Source organism: Arachis ipaensis, chromosome B8, assembly GCF_059453495.1.
Source record: "Arachis ipaensis isolate K30076 ecotype BB chromosome B8, ASM5945349v1, whole genome shotgun sequence".
Taxonomy (NCBI): domain Eukaryota; kingdom Viridiplantae; phylum Streptophyta; class Magnoliopsida; order Fabales; family Fabaceae; genus Arachis; species Arachis ipaensis.
This window is the reverse complement of record NC_142443.1, coordinates 37,479,842-37,496,328: the sequence shown is the minus strand read 5'-3', so window position 1 is coordinate 37,496,328 and position 16,487 is coordinate 37,479,842. Positions and strand designations below refer to the sequence as shown.

The window sequence follows — 16,487 nt, the reverse complement described above, 5'->3', positions numbered from 1 at the left end:
TTTTGAGATTTGATTAGTGTGGATTGGCTAAATGGAGAATGCAGGTTTTTATTTTTTCCTGATAGATTATATTGTTAGAAATTTGATTGACAACTATTAGTTATGATAATTTGAATTTAGTTCCAAAAATGTTAACATTAATGGATTGGATTGTAATGCGAGTTTGAGCATTGGTCTGATATAATATTTGTATGACGTAAGTCATTTGGATAGTTATATCTCGGTGAGATATAGGTCGGAACATAGAAGAGAAAATAGAACTAATCAATAACACTCGTGTTACAATGGATAAGTATATAATATTTGTTTTGACCTTTGTTTACAAAGGCACAGGTAAGCTTGCCTCGTTAAAACTTCTCCAAGCAAAACCCTTTTTTGAGAAAAATCTTATGAGTAGAAAAAAGAGTACAAGCCTGTCCCTGTCTTTTAACTATAGTAAAGTTTTAAAGAGGATATATTCCAAGTGTTAGGTAAATGGATATATCATCTAAGGATTACAAACGGTATGCACAGTTTCCTAAAACTTTAATAACTCGGAAAGGACCTTCCCAATTTGCAGCTAGCTTTCCATGACTTGGAGGTCGCCTTGCTTGTTTTGTCTTTCGAAGCACCAGATCATTGACTTTAAAAGATCGGTTATTCACTTTTTGATTATATCGCCGTGCTACGAGTTATTGCATAGCCCGGTGACGCAGATCTGTAATGTCTTAGACTTCTTCTATGGTGTCTAGATCGAATTGCTGAGCTTTATCTTGTAGCTGAGCATCAGTTAATTGAGTTCGGAGAGATGATTAAGAAACCTCCAAAGGTATCATGGCTTCAGATCCATAGACTAATCTAAAAGGTGTTTCCTTTGTTGTTGAATGTATGGTGGTGTTTCCTTTGGCATCATCGAATTTATTCCTTAAGGCATGTAAGATCACCTTGTTTGCTGCTTCTGCTAAGTCGTTTGTCTGTGGGTGTTCTACTGAAAAAAAGCATTGTGCTATTTTCAAGTTCTGCAAAAAAGAGGTAAATTTTTTATCGACAAACTGGTGACTATTGTCAGTGATGATGTGCTGAGGTATGCCAAATCTACATATAATATGTTTCCAGACAAAGGATATCATTTTTGGATAGGTGATTTTTGTCAGAGGTTGAGCCTCAATCCATTTTAAAAATTAATCAATGGCAACTATTAAAAACTTTACTGTCCCGGTGCTAATGGGAAAAGACCGAGTATATCAAACTCCCATTGATTAAAATACCAACTTACTTCAAAGTAATGCAACTCCTCGGCTGGGATGTGTATGATTGGAAAGTGCTTTTGGCAATTAGGGCAGGCTTTGACTTTATCTTTGCAATCTTGCTGTAAACTCGGCCAGAAGAATCTGACATTAATTATTTTAGAGGATGGGCTTCGAGCTCCAACGTGAGTGCCACAGATACCTTCATGTGCTTCTGCTATAGCGAGGTCAGCTTCTGACCTGGAGAGGCATTTTAAAAATGGACGAGAATAACCTCGTCTATACAGAAGGTTGTTGAAAATAGTGAAAAAAGACGCTTGACGTCGGAATTTTCAAACATTATCGATACTTTGTGGAATGTTTCCACTCTTGAGGTATTCTATATAAGGCTTTTGCCAATCCTCTTCCTGAATGACACTTAAAACATCAGTTATCTCGATACTTAGTTTAAATAAAGTAGATTGATAAAGGGAAGATGTATGTGATTGTATGCTTGCGAGCTTTGATAATATGTTGGCTCGGTGATTGTGCTCTCTAGGTATGTGGTGAATTTCAAATATTGTAAATTTTGAAATGAGTAATTTGACAATAGTTAAATATTTTGCTAATAAAGGATCTTTGACTTGAAAAAGATCATTTACCTGCTGCACGACCAATAAAGAGTCGTAATATACCTTGAGTTTCGAGACATGTAGATCTGTTGCGAACCTTAGACCCGCAATTAGAGCTTCGTACTCTGTTTGGTTATTGCTTTCTTTAAAAGAAATATGTAAAGAATGTTTAAAGATGAATCCGTTAACATCTTCAAGTAGGACTCCAGCACCACATCCTTGAGGATTGGATGCTCCGTCCACATAAAGGGTCCATTCCATTGAGTGTTCCTCCAGAGATGGAAATGTAAATTCGGCAACGAAATCTGCTAAGTATTGTGATTTGATCAACCCTCTACTTTGGTATCTGATATCAAATTCGGAGAGTTCAACTGACCATTTGATAAGTCGGCTAACTAATTCAGGTTTATGGAGGACTTGCCGAAGTGGTTGGTTAGTTCTAACATTGACAATGTGGCTCTGAAAATATGGTCGGAGTCGCCTGGCCAAGAATACCAAAGCAAGAGCTAGCTTTTCTATCTTCGGATAGCAAAGTTTGGTATTCTGTAATGATTTGCTTATGAAATAGATCGATCATTGTTCCTTTCCTCTTTCTGTAACAATAACAGAACTTACAACCCAGTCAGTAATTGATAAGTAAAGATAAAGTTCTTCCCTGGAATAGGTTTTTGTAAAATTGGGGGTTTTGCAAGAATATCTTTTATATTTGAAAAATCTTTTTCACATTCTTCAGTCCAAGTAAAATTGCTTTTCTTTTTCAAGGTTTGGAAAAAGCAAGAAGATTTAGATGCCAAGTATGGTAAGAATATAGATAAGGCAGTAAGTCTCCCTGTTAACCGTTGGACTTCCTTAATTGTTTTTGGGCTTGTCATGTCTAGGTGGTGCGGAATTTATAACCCACAAACTGACCGACAAGTGCACTGGGTCGTACCAAGTAATACCTCCGATGAGTGAGGGTCGATCCCATGAGGATTGATGGATCAAACAACAATAATTGAGTGGTTGGCTTAGTTAGACTAACAGAAAATGATGTTTAGAGAGTTCAAAAGCATTAACAGTAGATTCAGAATATCAGAAAGTAAACAGTAAACAAGTTGTGAATAATATATGGAGAAACAGTTAAGGCTTCAGAGTTATCTGTTTTCCAGATTGACTTTTCTTACTAACTATTTTAATCATGCAAGATTTACTTCATGGCAAACTATATATGACTAAACCCTAATTCCTTAGACCTTTTTAGTCTCCTCTAACTCTCATTAACCGTCAATTCTTTGGTCACTTAATTCCAATTAGAGGGTGAAGCTTAATTCTAATTTATATGCCACAAAATCCTAATTACCCAAATATAAGAGGATTATATATCACGTATCCTGTTAAGTCCAGATAATTAGAAGTTTAAGAGAAATTGTTTTCAAGCAGTTGTTCAAGTAAAGAGCTTTTCCAAGTTATACAAGAGCTCAATTAGAACAAGGTCATACTTCCATTCCACCCAAATTCATAAGATAAAGAACGAAAACAATTCTTGAAATATAAATCAGTACATGAATTAAAATAGAAAAATAATAGTATCAATCCATACAATAGACAAAGCTCCTAACCTTAACAGTGGAGGTTTAGTTGCTCATGGTTCAGAGATAAAAATTAGAATTCGTAAAAACTGTAAATTGCGGAATGAGGTAGAAGAGAGAGAAGAGCCCGAAGGGCTAATTCTTTTCCCTTTTATATCTAATCCTAATTAATGTAAAATATATTTCCTGAAAACTAAATAATATCTTTTCCTAATTCTAAAACTAATAAAAGTTTAAATCAAAATTAATTTAATCATTTTGTGCGGCCTTTGGAGCTAATTGAGGACCACTTGAGTTAGAAGGGTTGACGCCGAACTTGGGAAAATCCAAGTTCGACATGGATTGATGCGCGCATTCCCCTTTGGAGTTTCTTCAAGCTGGCGCTGAACTTGGAGATCCTCAAGTTCAGCGTGGAGGAGGCCGAATCAAATTTCCTTGGCATCCTTCAAGCTGGCTTCTCGCACACGTTGCTTGGGGGAGTTGATGCTGGCGCCGAACTTGAGAAAGTTCAAGTTTGGCGTGGAAGAGGTAGTGGTTGTTTCTTGGAACTCTTTATGCCCACGCCAAACTTGGTGATGATCAAGTTCGGCTTGGAGGTGGCAGCAAGTCCTCCTTTCTCTGTCATTGACTCCAACTCTTGTCAGATTCGTCCAAAATGCTACCTGAAATTAACAGAATTGCATACAACTCAAAGTAGCATCCATAGTGGCTAAAATACATGTTCCTGTAATAACATGAATCATTCTGAGATGATTTGTGATCAGCTTGTACCTACAAGAGGGGGTCTTTGGAAGGATATTTGTCAATTACAAATCAGGGAATCACAAGTGAGAGTGAAGATGATAAGAGGTTTGGCTATGGAGCTAGGGGATGGCAGGATAATTCGCTTCTAGGAGGATAGCTGGTTACCTTGTTGTGTTCTGAAAGTTACTTTTTCAAGACTTTTCTTGGTCTCAAATCTTCAAGGATCTGTCATAGGGGATTGTGAGTTCTGGGATGGGTTAAAGTGGATTTGGAATTTCCAGTGGCGACGAGAGTTATTTCAATGGGAGCTGGAACTAGTAAACCAGCTTCATGCGATTCTGCAATCAATGAAACTGACAACTGAGAGAGAGGACAAAGTGATCTGGAAATCTGATAAAAAAGAAAAAGGTGTTTATTCTACTAACTCCTTTGTGCAGGTATTGCAGGCAGAGGTACTTCCGGCGGATATCACAAGCTATAGCTTCACTAGTACTATTTGGAGAGGATTCGTCCCACCAAGGGTTGAGTTGTTTACTTGGTTTGCACTGGTTGGTATGGTGAATACAAGGGAAGGACTATGTAGATTAGGTGTTATTGGCCAAAATGATAACATGTGTGTTTTATGTCAAAAATCTATTGAAACTGCTTTTCACTTGTTCATTGGTTGTGAGCTCACTTGGTAGGTGTGGTGTGCTTGGTTGTTCGCTCTTGGAAGGATATAGACTATTCCAGGTACGCTCAAGCAACACTATGAAAGTTGGACGGATGTATCAGCGAGAAAGATGGAACGGAAGCAGTGGTTGGTTGGTTTTTTTGCGGTTATCTGGACAATTTGGCTAGAAAGAAACAATAGAATCTTAAAAATTCAAGTTTCAAGTGTGGTGGATATTATTAACAGGTCCTTTACAAGTTATGATGAGTGGATTGGTGGTGAACCCTGTGGTTGTTGATGGCAATGCCGGAGATGGCTAATGGTTGTTATTTTTAGCGTTATGAGTTTTTGTTTCTTTTCTTTTGTTCCACCTTATTGTGTTGAGCTTTTTCTACTTTAAAAAAAAATAGATAAAGTGGTTGAAGGAATGAGAAAGATAGAGAAAGAAAGATGTATGAGGGGAGAACTCTTTAATTTTGAAAGAAAAGATTTGATTTCAATTGTAATGAAAGAGTGACATGTGACATATTTTGGTTGTAAAATTAGTAGGGATGAAGAAAGAATTCTTTAATTTTGGAGGAAAAGATTTCATTTCAATTATAATGAGGGAATGACATGTGACACATTTTAGTTGTAAAATTAATAAAAAAGAGAGAAGAATTCCTTAATTTTAGAAAGAAAAATTTAATTCCAATTACAATAAAAAAAAAAATAACATATAACACATTTTGGTTGTAAAATTAAAAATATATTATAGATATTTAAATATTTATTATAAAATATTTTATTTTTATTATTTAAATTTTCTTAATACTTATAAATATTTTTATATATTATATCATTCTTTTGCAGTTTGAATAGACAATTTTTTTTTCTGCAGTGCTCTCTCTTATATAACGAAAACGATCCAAGGAATACGAATAAATTCTTTGACATTTGTATTTTACTGCCATATGCTGAATTATCTATTATTTAGATAGGACAAGAACAAACATAAGTACAAAGTGGCTTGGACTGACATGGACTTTTCTCTATTCACAAAGATCAGGATAGATATTCCAAGCGAATAAGCAACTCACAATAATCTTATTATAATCAAATAATAAAACCAATCATTCATTCAGGCTTTACTCTATTACCTGGGAGTTCAATTATTTCAGTGTAGTTGGAGTTATACAAGAATCTCAGCTACTCTATAATGGCGGAAATCAAAGGCAACCATAGACTCAATGTTTCGGAAGCAGTACCGTCTGATGATTCCGACAAAAAACCGCCAAAGACAAAGCGCGTTGCGTCGCTAGACATCTTCCGAGGTCTCACTGTTGCGGTAACTAACTTGTTTCTTCTCTCTCTCCGTTAATTAGCTAAGTTCACAATAGAGAAGTACGATTTGATTAGCTCATTAATGTTTCCGTAATTAATAAGTGATGCAGTTAATGGTGTTAGTTGATGATGCTGGAGGACAATGGCCGATGATTGGTCACGCGCCATGGAATGGTTGCAATCTTGCCGATTTTGTCATGCCTTTCTTTTTGTTCATTGTTGGCATGGCCATTCCACTTGCCCTCAAGGTTAGACAAATCTGATGGCTAACAAGGACTCTTGTACTTTACATCTATGCCTCCTTTAATTGTCAATGCTTCATTTTTTTTATGTTCAGAGAATACCAAATAAACTTGTAGCTGTGAAAAAGGTCATAGTTAGAACAATCAAACTCATATTCTGGGGTCTCCTTTTGTCTATGTCTGATAAAAACATGATTGAAAAATTTCATAAGCTTCACTCATCAATATTGACAATGTGAAAGTTATTTTGTTGACTTGTGCTGTAATTAATGAATCTAAATTTCATATGAGCAATTCCTCTCTTGATAAGACACATCTTAATGGTTTATTTTGATGATGAACCTCTATGATGAAGGTGGTTTCTCACATGCTCCCGACAAACTAACATATGGAGTTGACATGAAATGAATGAGGTGGTGTGGCATTCTTCAGGTGAGTGTAATAATTTTTCTGCTTTTCATAGAGCATACTATATAATATAGATAATACAATTAAGTATAGTTAATACTTCTGTTAGAGAATTGCGCTAGCATATTTGGTTGTAGCAATGGTGGAGATATTTTCAAAAAGTGCACAACCTAGAGATCCAGAACTGGCACCCACCCAATTTTCAATATTCAAATCATACTATTGGCATTGGTTAGTCTTTGACATTATGGTTATGGTCGATTACCAATATGAAATGCTTTTGAACATTTTATTTATTAAAATTTCAGGGTGGTGGCTGCATGTATACTTACCATTTATTTGGCTTTACTTATGGAAATTATGTTCCAGATTGGAGTTTCACTGTCCATAATCCAGATAGCATATATAATGGAACAACTTTTACTGTAAGCTTCCAATTGCATGCCTCTGATTCTATGATGCTCCAATCTTTATTAATTGTTTTTGCTCACTTGCTATTTCAAATTTAGGTGAAATGTGGAGTCCGAGGGAAATTAGATCCCCTTGTAATGCTGCGGGATACATAGACAGAGAGGTGCTTAGAATCAACCACATGTATAAGCATCCAGCTTGGAAGAGATCACAAGTGTGTTGCAACTCTAATTTTTAAACCAGACACTTGTTTCTACTACAAATTTGAAAACAAACTTTGCAAATGAGAGTTTCAAACTTTCAATGACTTACTGCCTTTTCCTCAGGCTTGCACCGAGAAATCACCTTTCGAAGGGCCATTTAGGAAAAACGCTCCCTCATGGTGTTATGCTCCTTTTGAGCCAGAAGGAATTCTAAGGTCTGTAATTAAAAATGTCTTTACATAGTTTGAGTTTTGATGACATGTAATATAATTATGATATGCGATTGCAGCTAATATCAGCTATTCTGTCCACAATCATTGGATTGCATTTTGGACATGTACTCATACACATGCAGGTGATGAAGCCTTTGAATCAAAGCAATTATCTAATAATCTTTGATTTTTCACATCTCTTCAACTTGTGCTTAATCTTTCAGTTGTGTAATTTTTAACATAGGATCATCTTTCAAGACTGAAGCACTGGATTCTCTTGGGTTTATCCCTTCTTACTTCAGGACTTATTCTTCACTTCACTCATGGTGAACTCTAAAAAACCAAGTGTTCAACTGGAATATCTTTACTATGTATTGTAACCACTCAGATGTTACTTCTTCGTGCACTGTAGCCATTCCTCTGAATAAGCAATTGTATACACTAAGCTATGTTTGTGTAACATCTGGAGCAGCAGCATTAGCATTTTCAGCATTCTATACAATGGTATTATTATATATTATGGAAGTTCTAATTGCCATTGTATCATGATAGTGATAGCTATTATCTTGTACAATGGATTATTATTGCATTGCTGGTTGATATTTGGGGCTTGAAACTATGGTTCATGCCTTTGAAATGGACTGGCATGAATGCCATGTTTGTGTACGTTATGGCAGCTGAGGGCATCTTTGCAGGATTCATCAATGGATGGTATTATGATCACCCTCATAATACACTGGTATTGTTCTTTCTTGTTTGAATTCAATTATGAATAGATACTATGTTATGTGGCACTATGTCTCTGTGTTTGATTGGTTTTTGTGGAGACAGGTATATTGGATCCAAAAGCATGTGTTCATCAAAGTGTGGCATTCAACCAAAGTTGGGATTCTGCTTTATGTAATATTTGCTGAGATCCTATTCTGGGCCGTCGTCGCAGGCATCTTGCACCTATTCGGCATATATTGGAAGTTTTAATTAATTTGAATTGTAATTAGAGTAATAACCATCTCTTGTGACTTTATATATCATTTTGTTTGTTGATTAAGTTCAATGTTGGAATCCTTTAGTAAAAAAAAAAAAATCAATGTTATTCCTAAAAAGGAACCAACTATTTATAACTAATATCAACTGATTTTTTTGCATTCTTTTTAAGACCTATATTATTAGAACATCTAAAATCATATAAAAAACACCAAAATCTCAATAAGAAAATACATTTGAAAGTAAAATAAAATATTCAAAGCAGATGATGATTTTATTGGAAGCCATCACAGAGATGAGTGAAGTGTTTGAAAATTGAAGTCAAACTTTAATAAATGTGAGGAGAAAACATTCATTTTAAAAGAAGGGTAATTATCAAATCAGTTCCAAAAATTTTAAAAACGGACATTTTAGTTCTCAAGAAAAATTAATACACAGATCAATTTTCAAGGTTTTACTCCGACAGACAAATCAGTCCCCGTTTATTTTCTGATAGAGTAATTACCCACATCAGTTCCCAAGAATTTAAAAAACCGATATTTTAGTCTCCAAAAAAAATTAATGTACAAATCAATCCCCGACGTTTCTCTTCGTTAGATATAACAGTCTTCCGTCCAAAAATAAAAATAAAATAAAATAATAATAATTATTAATTGCACAATAATATTGTATTATAATTTTTTGAACAAAAATAATGATAAATTTATTCATTAGATTCTTATATATATATAGTCACTCAATAATAATAATAATAATAATAATAATAATAATAATAATAATAATAATAATAATAATAATAATAATAATAATAATAATAATCAATAAAATTATTAGAGATTATTCTACAAGAAATTCAAGGTTAAAACTATTTGATATTTTTGTATTTAATATAATCAAAAGATGTCCTATCTAAAAAAAACATGTTTGTATTAAAAAATATGTATTAAAAAAATATTTTAATTTAGATTTATTTTAAATACATGTTTCTTTTAATACAAACATATTTTTTAAAATAGGACATCTTTTGATTATATTAAATACAAAAATATCAAATGATTTTAACCTTGAATTTCTTGTAAAATAATCTCTAATAATTTTATTTATTATTATTATTATTATTATTATTATTATTATTATTATTATTATTATTATTATTATTATTATTATTATTATTATTATTATTATTATTATTATTATTATTGAGTGACTATATATATATATATATATATATATATATATATAAGAATTTAATGAATAAATTTATTATTATTTTTGTCCAAAAAATATAAAAAATTATAGTACAATATTATTATGTAATTAATAATAATAATTATTATTATTTGATTTTATTTTATTTTATATTTGGACGGAGGACTGTTTTGTCTAATGGAGAGAAACGTTGGAAATTGATTTGTACATTAATTTTTTTTGGGACTAAAATGTCTGTTTTTAAAATCTTTGGAGACTGATTTGGGTAATTACTCTATCAAAAAATGAATTGAAGACTGATTTATCTGCCGGAGTAAAACCTAGGGATTAATCTATGTATTAATTTTTCTTGAGGACTAAAATATCCACTTTTAAAATCTTTGGGGACTAATTTGGATAATTTCTCTTTAAAAAAAACAAAATTAATTAAAATTCGAGCACATGTTAGTAACTGTAATTTCTTTTTTTTTTTTTTTTATCTTTTCTTATAAAACCTTTTTAATTAGTAACTCTAATTTGTGCCTTTAGAGTACGGCTGACAATGGGTAGGGTAGGGTAGGGTTTGGACTCTACCCTAACCCTACCTGCGGGTTGAGAATCTCTCAACTCTAACCCTACCCGCACCCTAAAGTTCTAAACCCTACCCTACCCCTACTCTACCCGCAGAAATATCAATTTTTTTTAAAGTAAATATAAAATTCAATCATTTCAAATTTTATACATATTAATAACATAAAAAATAAAAAACTAATATTCTGAATTACTAAATTAACTAACTAGATTAGTGGTTGTTCACTTATTGTAAGTCATTACATAAGGGAAGTTGTGGGTTTAACTCTCACTTTCTTCACCATATACTTACTTTTTAATAAAATATGTGTTACTTATAAGGTGCAGGTAGGGTAGGGTAGGGTACACCCTAAACCCGTACCCTATCCTACCTGCAGGCATACCCGAACCGTACCCTACCCTATTCGCAGTGGGTCGGATAGCCTACCCTACCCGAACGGGTTGGACCGGGTTGGGTACCCGCAGGTAGGGTATGAATTGCCAACCCTACTTTAGAGCATGTGTTAACTTTTTTATTTTTTATGGTACCTCTTAGTTTGGCAGTCCAAATACTAATTTACCATGGATTCAAATTCTATTTTAAGAGTTTGTCATGCACATGACGGAATTTAAACTCTCGATATTTATTTAAATAAACTAATCATTAGACTAATCCAAATTAGTTAGAAGATATGCTAACTAGATCCTATGGAAATTAACATCCTTTACCTTTTTGTTTTTGGACAGTAACATCCTATACCTTCTCTATTTGAGGCAACCTCAAAGGGCTAATTTTAGATTTTTCTTTTTGTGGACCTGGGCTGATTTTTCATTTTGAAAAGATTACGATTCGGCCCAGTGATCGTCTTTGGTAACGAGAGAGTTGACCCATAAAAAATGGAGCGAGCAAGAGATTGGAGGAGTAAAGTGAAAAACTGTGGCTGAGGAATTGAAAATTGAGCTTACCTCTTGAACAAGGGATCCTGAATTGTGAGAGCATAGTAGCATTCTTGGTTGATAGGGATGGCGAGCGCCATGGTAGAGGATACCAACTTGGAAGATGATCAGCTGGCCAACATGACCACCGATGACATCGTCAGAGCTTCTCGTCTTCTCGACAATGAAATTCGCATTCTCAAGGTTTTTTATTTCCCCTTCAATCATTCATTCATCTTAGCGCTACGCACCCTAGGGTTTCATTCAATTCAAATCAATCCTGCAGGAAGAGCTGCAGAGGACGAATCTCGAATTGGAATCTTACAAGGAGAAGATCAAAGAAAACCAGGAGAAGATTAAGCTCAATAAACAGTTGCCCTACCTCGTTGGCAACATTGTCGAGGTTTCTCAACTATTCTCACCTTCAATTTCGTTGCAAACATTTGTAACTATAATGTTCCACACACTCTACACTTTTCTGACTTGATTTTCTATTGTTTTTTTTTTTTTTTTTACTTTCCAGATACTTGAAATGAACCCAGAAGATGAGGCAGAAGAAGATGGTGCCAATATTGATCTTGACTCCCAAAGGAAAGGAAAATGTGTTGTGCTAAAGACGTCTACTCGACAGGTTAAAAACCTTATAATTTCACTTCTTTTAGAGAGCAAGTTATGTTTCTATATAAAGATTTCCATCTGCTTCTGGTGTTCAAATATCGATGAGACTGATTTTTATTTATATGGAAAGCCTTTGGTGTAACTCTTATTCAGTTATGTTTTATTCTCACTACAGACTATCTTTCTACCTGTTGTTGGTCTTGTTGACCCTGAAAAGCTAAAACCTGGTGATCTGGTTGGTGTTAACAAAGATAGTTACTTAATTTTGGATACCCTGCCTTCTGAGTATGATTCTCGAGTTAAGGCTATGGAAGTTGATGAAAAGCCAACAGAGGACTACAATGACATTGGTGGATTGGAGAAGCAGGTAAGCTTTAGTTACTAACAATTTATCGGAGCCTTCAAAGGATCCCTCTGTTAAATAACTTGGTCTTTGGCTACAGATCCAAGAACTAGTTGAAGCCATTGTTTTGCCAATGACCCACAAGGAGCGGTTCCAGAAATTGGGAGTTCGTCCACCAAAGGGAGTTCTCTTATATGGACCTCCAGGAACTGGGAAAACTTTGATGGCCCGTGCTTGTGCAGCACAAACAAATGCCACTTTCCTGAAGTTGGCAGGTCCACAACTTGTGCAAGTATGATTCTTCCTTTTACTATGCTTGATAATTTGGCTGTTTATTACCCTTTTTTTTCCCTTCTTTTTATAAATGAATATTACAATTTTGTATTGATTGTTGTTATTAGATGATATTAGTTATTCTTATACTTCCTGTACAACTGCATTACTTCCTTCTGTTTCTATTTTCATCTTCTTGGGTGGATTGGAAGAATGATTTTAGTTACAATTTTATAGATGTTCATAGGAGATGGAGCAAAACTTGTCCGTGATGCCTTTCAGCTTGCAAAAGAGAAGTCTCCATGCATTATATTCATAGATGAAATTGATGCAATTGGAACCAAGCGTTTTGATAGGTATGAGTAGGCAGGGATTTAATTCAGTGTATGTAGTTCCTGTTTCAATTATAATGGTTCAGCAATGTTATGAGCTTATGGTGTACTGGGTGGCCAAATGCAGTGAAGTAAGTGGAGACAGGGAGGTACAACGAACAATGTTAGAGTTGCTGAATCAGCTGGATGGTTTTAGTAGTGATGACCGGATTAAGGTATCTCTTCTATTATTGTTGTCTATTGTCTTCTTTTTTCTGATTGATGTGATAAACAGAAATCTCGAAAGATGTTCGCTGTCTTTGGGTAAGAATACTTTAAGGGTTTAGCTAATATGTACCCAAAAGGTTAAGGTTACCGATAGTAGAAGTTTTTAAATTTTTTTTGTTACGAATGCATTGGAAACTTAAATGTTGTATATTTTATTTTCCATAAAAGCTTTCTGAATCCCTTCTAATATATCTCCTTAAAACCCTTCTGGGGTTGTTAGCCACATTACTTATTTATAATTTTGAAGTGTAACAACTAACAACTAACAACTAACAACTGAAATAGCGGTTACTTAGAAGTTGGCACAATACTCTCTGAAGGGTAACATTTCAAATATATTTCATTTTTTGTTCAGTTAGGAGTTAGGACTTAGGCATTTGAAATGACATATTCATTTATTCTCGTCAATGCAGGTCATTGCAGCAACAAACCGTGCAGATATTCTTGATCCTGCTCTTATGCGTTCTGGTAGATTGGACCGAAAAATTGAGTTCCCACACCCAACTGAAGAAGCAAGAGCCCGAATTCTGCAGGTTAGGTATCTTTAAGCTACATGCTGTCTTTATCTTGTTTTCTTTTTACCCTGACTTACTGCTGATGCTGAGATTGTGGGTTTTAGGTAGGTAAGGAAGAAGAGAAAATAGAAATACAGTGAATAATATGAAAACACTGATGATTATGTTATGGTGTCACACAAGAGAGGGCAAATAGCCTCTATTTATAATAATATTAGTGAAACCCTATTCGTAGATAAGGAAAGAACCATGTACAATCACTAATGCCAAAACTAATCGTATGAGACATTGTTTGATATATTAAGATATGATAGAGATATTATAAAATACTCCCTTATTTCTAACACACGTTAACATGATAGATCCATTCTCGAAAGATGAATGTTCACCCAGATGTCAACTTTGAAGAATTAGCTAGGTCTACAGATGATTTCAATGGAGCACAACTTAAAGCTGTCTGTGTTGAGGCTGGCATGTTGGCCCTTCGACGGGATGCAACTGAGGTATGCATAACTTGAAAAATCACATCATGACTACGCTTTCTTTGACTACTTATGCAACAGTTTTTAGCTAGCCCTAGATTGTTGTTTTAGCAATGATGTTTGTAATTTTTTGGTTTGATTCAATGCAAAAGCCCAAGTTATAATTTGAAATATAAATATAAATCTGCATTTTGTACAACTGCAGGTGAACCATGAGGACTTTAACGAAGGTATCATTCAGGTTCAAGCAAAGAAGAAAGCCAGCTTAAATTATTATGCTTAAGCTGGATTGAGGTGTCAAGTGCAGAAATCTGAGAGGTACTCAAGGCAATGGAAAGTCAATACTTTTGCTATTGTCTGTTTTTTTCTCGGTTCATGTTATGTAACATATAGCTTGCTCAGATTCCTGCATGTAAGGATAAACATTTCATCTGCTTGCTATTTGGTAAATTATTCACGTTACAAGGCTGCCAGGTTCTGTACGATCATTAATTATTGTCGTGAGACTGGTTTATGTTTGGTGTATGTGGCTGAGAACAAAATCTGAACATAATAACCTAACCTTTGTTTACTTGTACAATTAATTTAGTTAGTTTTGGTTAGGTCAAGACTAGGAGCACTCTAAGTAGTTTATAATCTACAGACGCAAAGCCAGCATGAAATCATTGCATAAAAGTTGGGACTTGTAAAGGGTCATAACAATTGTTCACACAATTTTCACTCCCAATTACTTGTAATATTTCATGATCCTATCTCTCTTCCTTTTACAAACTAACTACGTAATGTAGCTCATACTGTATGAAAAGGTACAATGTGAGATTTCCCCTCTTTCGTTTTATAGAATGTGTTTTGGGGTTTGAAGATATTAATTATTCTTTCGACACATTACACTTATTTTATATATTATAGATTTGTTTTTCTTATTAAAGGAACATATGTTAGCCAACGAACAGTATGAGTTATAACTCAAATGACATAGTCTTTTCATACTTATTTAAAAATTGCGAGTTTGAATTTTACTATCTTTGAATAAAAAAAAGGGGAACATATGTTAATTGAAATATTGAACATGCCCTTTTAGAGCACGTTTTAAAAGATCATAAAAAATACTTTAATAAAAGTTTTTGAAAAAGATAATTGTTTACATTTTTTATATAAAAAAATTAGAAGTTTTATTATAATATTATTAGAAGTTTTTTTTGGAGGTTTCGTTAATAATAAAATTTTTTATTAGAAATAGTTAGAGTGTTAGACAATTGAACGATACATAATTTAGGGATTAATATTTTTTCGTCAAAATGACCAGTATCAAAAGTGTGAATGATCATGTAGAAAAGGAAGGACTTTCAAACTAATTTGGTTGGAAAGAAGTCCAACTACAATAATAATAATAATAATAATAATAATAGTTTAATATAAAAACGAATTTAGTTAAGAAATCACCTATATTTCAACAGTATTAAACAATTTTTTAAAGTAATATTTTTAAGTTAAATTTTAACATTAAATCCTAAATTTTTAAAATAAAATAAATGTTAAAAAAAATAATTTTATAAATAAATAAACAAATATGTTACATATATACTAAAATTAACTATCAATGTCAACTATCGATATAAAATACACCATTGTGTTCGTCTCTCCGTTTTAAGTTCAACAAATCCAACCCCATTGCTTCCGACAGTTCCATCTGAACTTTCTTCCGATTGTGTTCATCTATTATTCCGTCTATACTTCCTTCCGACAGTTCCATTTGAATTTTCTTCTGATTGTTTCACCTGAGCTTTCTTCCGGGAGTTCTATCTGCACTTCTTTTTAATAAATCTATCTGCACTTTTTTTTTGGTAGTTTCGTCTACATTCCATTCTGACAATTTTTATCTGTGTCTGTTTCATCAATTTTTATAATTTTTTTATTTTGTTATTTTAAATAAATTTAAAGCTTATATTGTTAATTGAGTTTAAAAAAATATATTAAAATTAATTATATTTATTAAAATTATTTAACATATTTAAATATTTATGATAAAATATTTTATTTTCATTATTTAAATTCTTTTAATACTTATAAATACTTTTATATATTATATCGTTCTTATGCAGTTTGAATACACAGTTTTTCTTCTATAGTGCTTTCTCTTACTTATATAACACAAACGATCCCAGGAATACGAATAAATTCTTTGACATTTGTATTTTACTACCATGTGCTGAATTATCTATTACTTATATATTATATCGTTGTCACACACGCCTCCATGCACCACTAGAAACTCAATGTCTACCTCTAATAGCCGTACTTCTTCTAGTCGCATTTTGAACCTGTTTCTGATGTTTTCATCCATCATAGATCATACCATCCTCTTGGCCATGTTGTTTA

The 16,487-nt window shown here is 33.4% G+C and overlaps 1 protein-coding gene and 1 pseudogene across 2 annotated transcripts; both read left to right on the top strand.

Moving 5' to 3' along the window:
* Positions 1-5,999: 5,999 nt before the first annotated feature.
* Positions 6,000-8,755, top strand: LOC107614165 (uncharacterized; annotated as a pseudogene). The gene is made up of 11 exons (XR_015895663.1): positions 6,000-6,128; positions 6,235-6,372; positions 6,462-6,528; positions 6,722-6,798; positions 6,884-7,005; positions 7,083-7,199; positions 7,284-7,399; positions 7,512-7,603; positions 7,678-7,743; positions 7,845-8,339; positions 8,432-8,755. The product of XR_015895663.1 is annotated as an uncharacterized LOC107614165 (transcript).
* Positions 8,756-11,141: 2,386 nt separating this feature from the next.
* Positions 11,142-14,696, top strand: LOC107613314 (26S proteasome regulatory subunit 6A homolog). The gene is made up of 10 exons (XM_016315261.3): positions 11,142-11,482; positions 11,565-11,681; positions 11,802-11,909; positions 12,072-12,263; positions 12,340-12,531; positions 12,750-12,868; positions 12,972-13,059; positions 13,525-13,644; positions 13,989-14,129; positions 14,314-14,696. Exons 1-10 carry the CDS (start codon positions 11,366-11,368, stop codon positions 14,389-14,391), a joined length of 1,272 nt encoding a protein of 423 aa, XP_016170747.1. The 5' UTR covers positions 11,142-11,365; the 3' UTR covers positions 14,392-14,696.
* The last annotated feature ends 1,791 nt before the right edge of the window (positions 14,697-16,487 follow it).

Coding starts and splice junctions, on each gene's coding strand:
- LOC107613314 (XM_016315261.3), top strand. CDS start 11,366: ATGGCGAGCGCCATGGTAGAGGATACCAACTTGGAAGATGATCAGCTG. Junction 11,910..12,071: donor TAAAGACGTCTACTCGACAG/GTTAAAAACCTT, acceptor TTCTCACTACAG/ACTATCTTTCTACCTGTTGT. Junction 14,130..14,313: donor TTCGACGGGATGCAACTGAG/GTATGCATAACT, acceptor GTACAACTGCAG/GTGAACCATGAGGACTTTAA.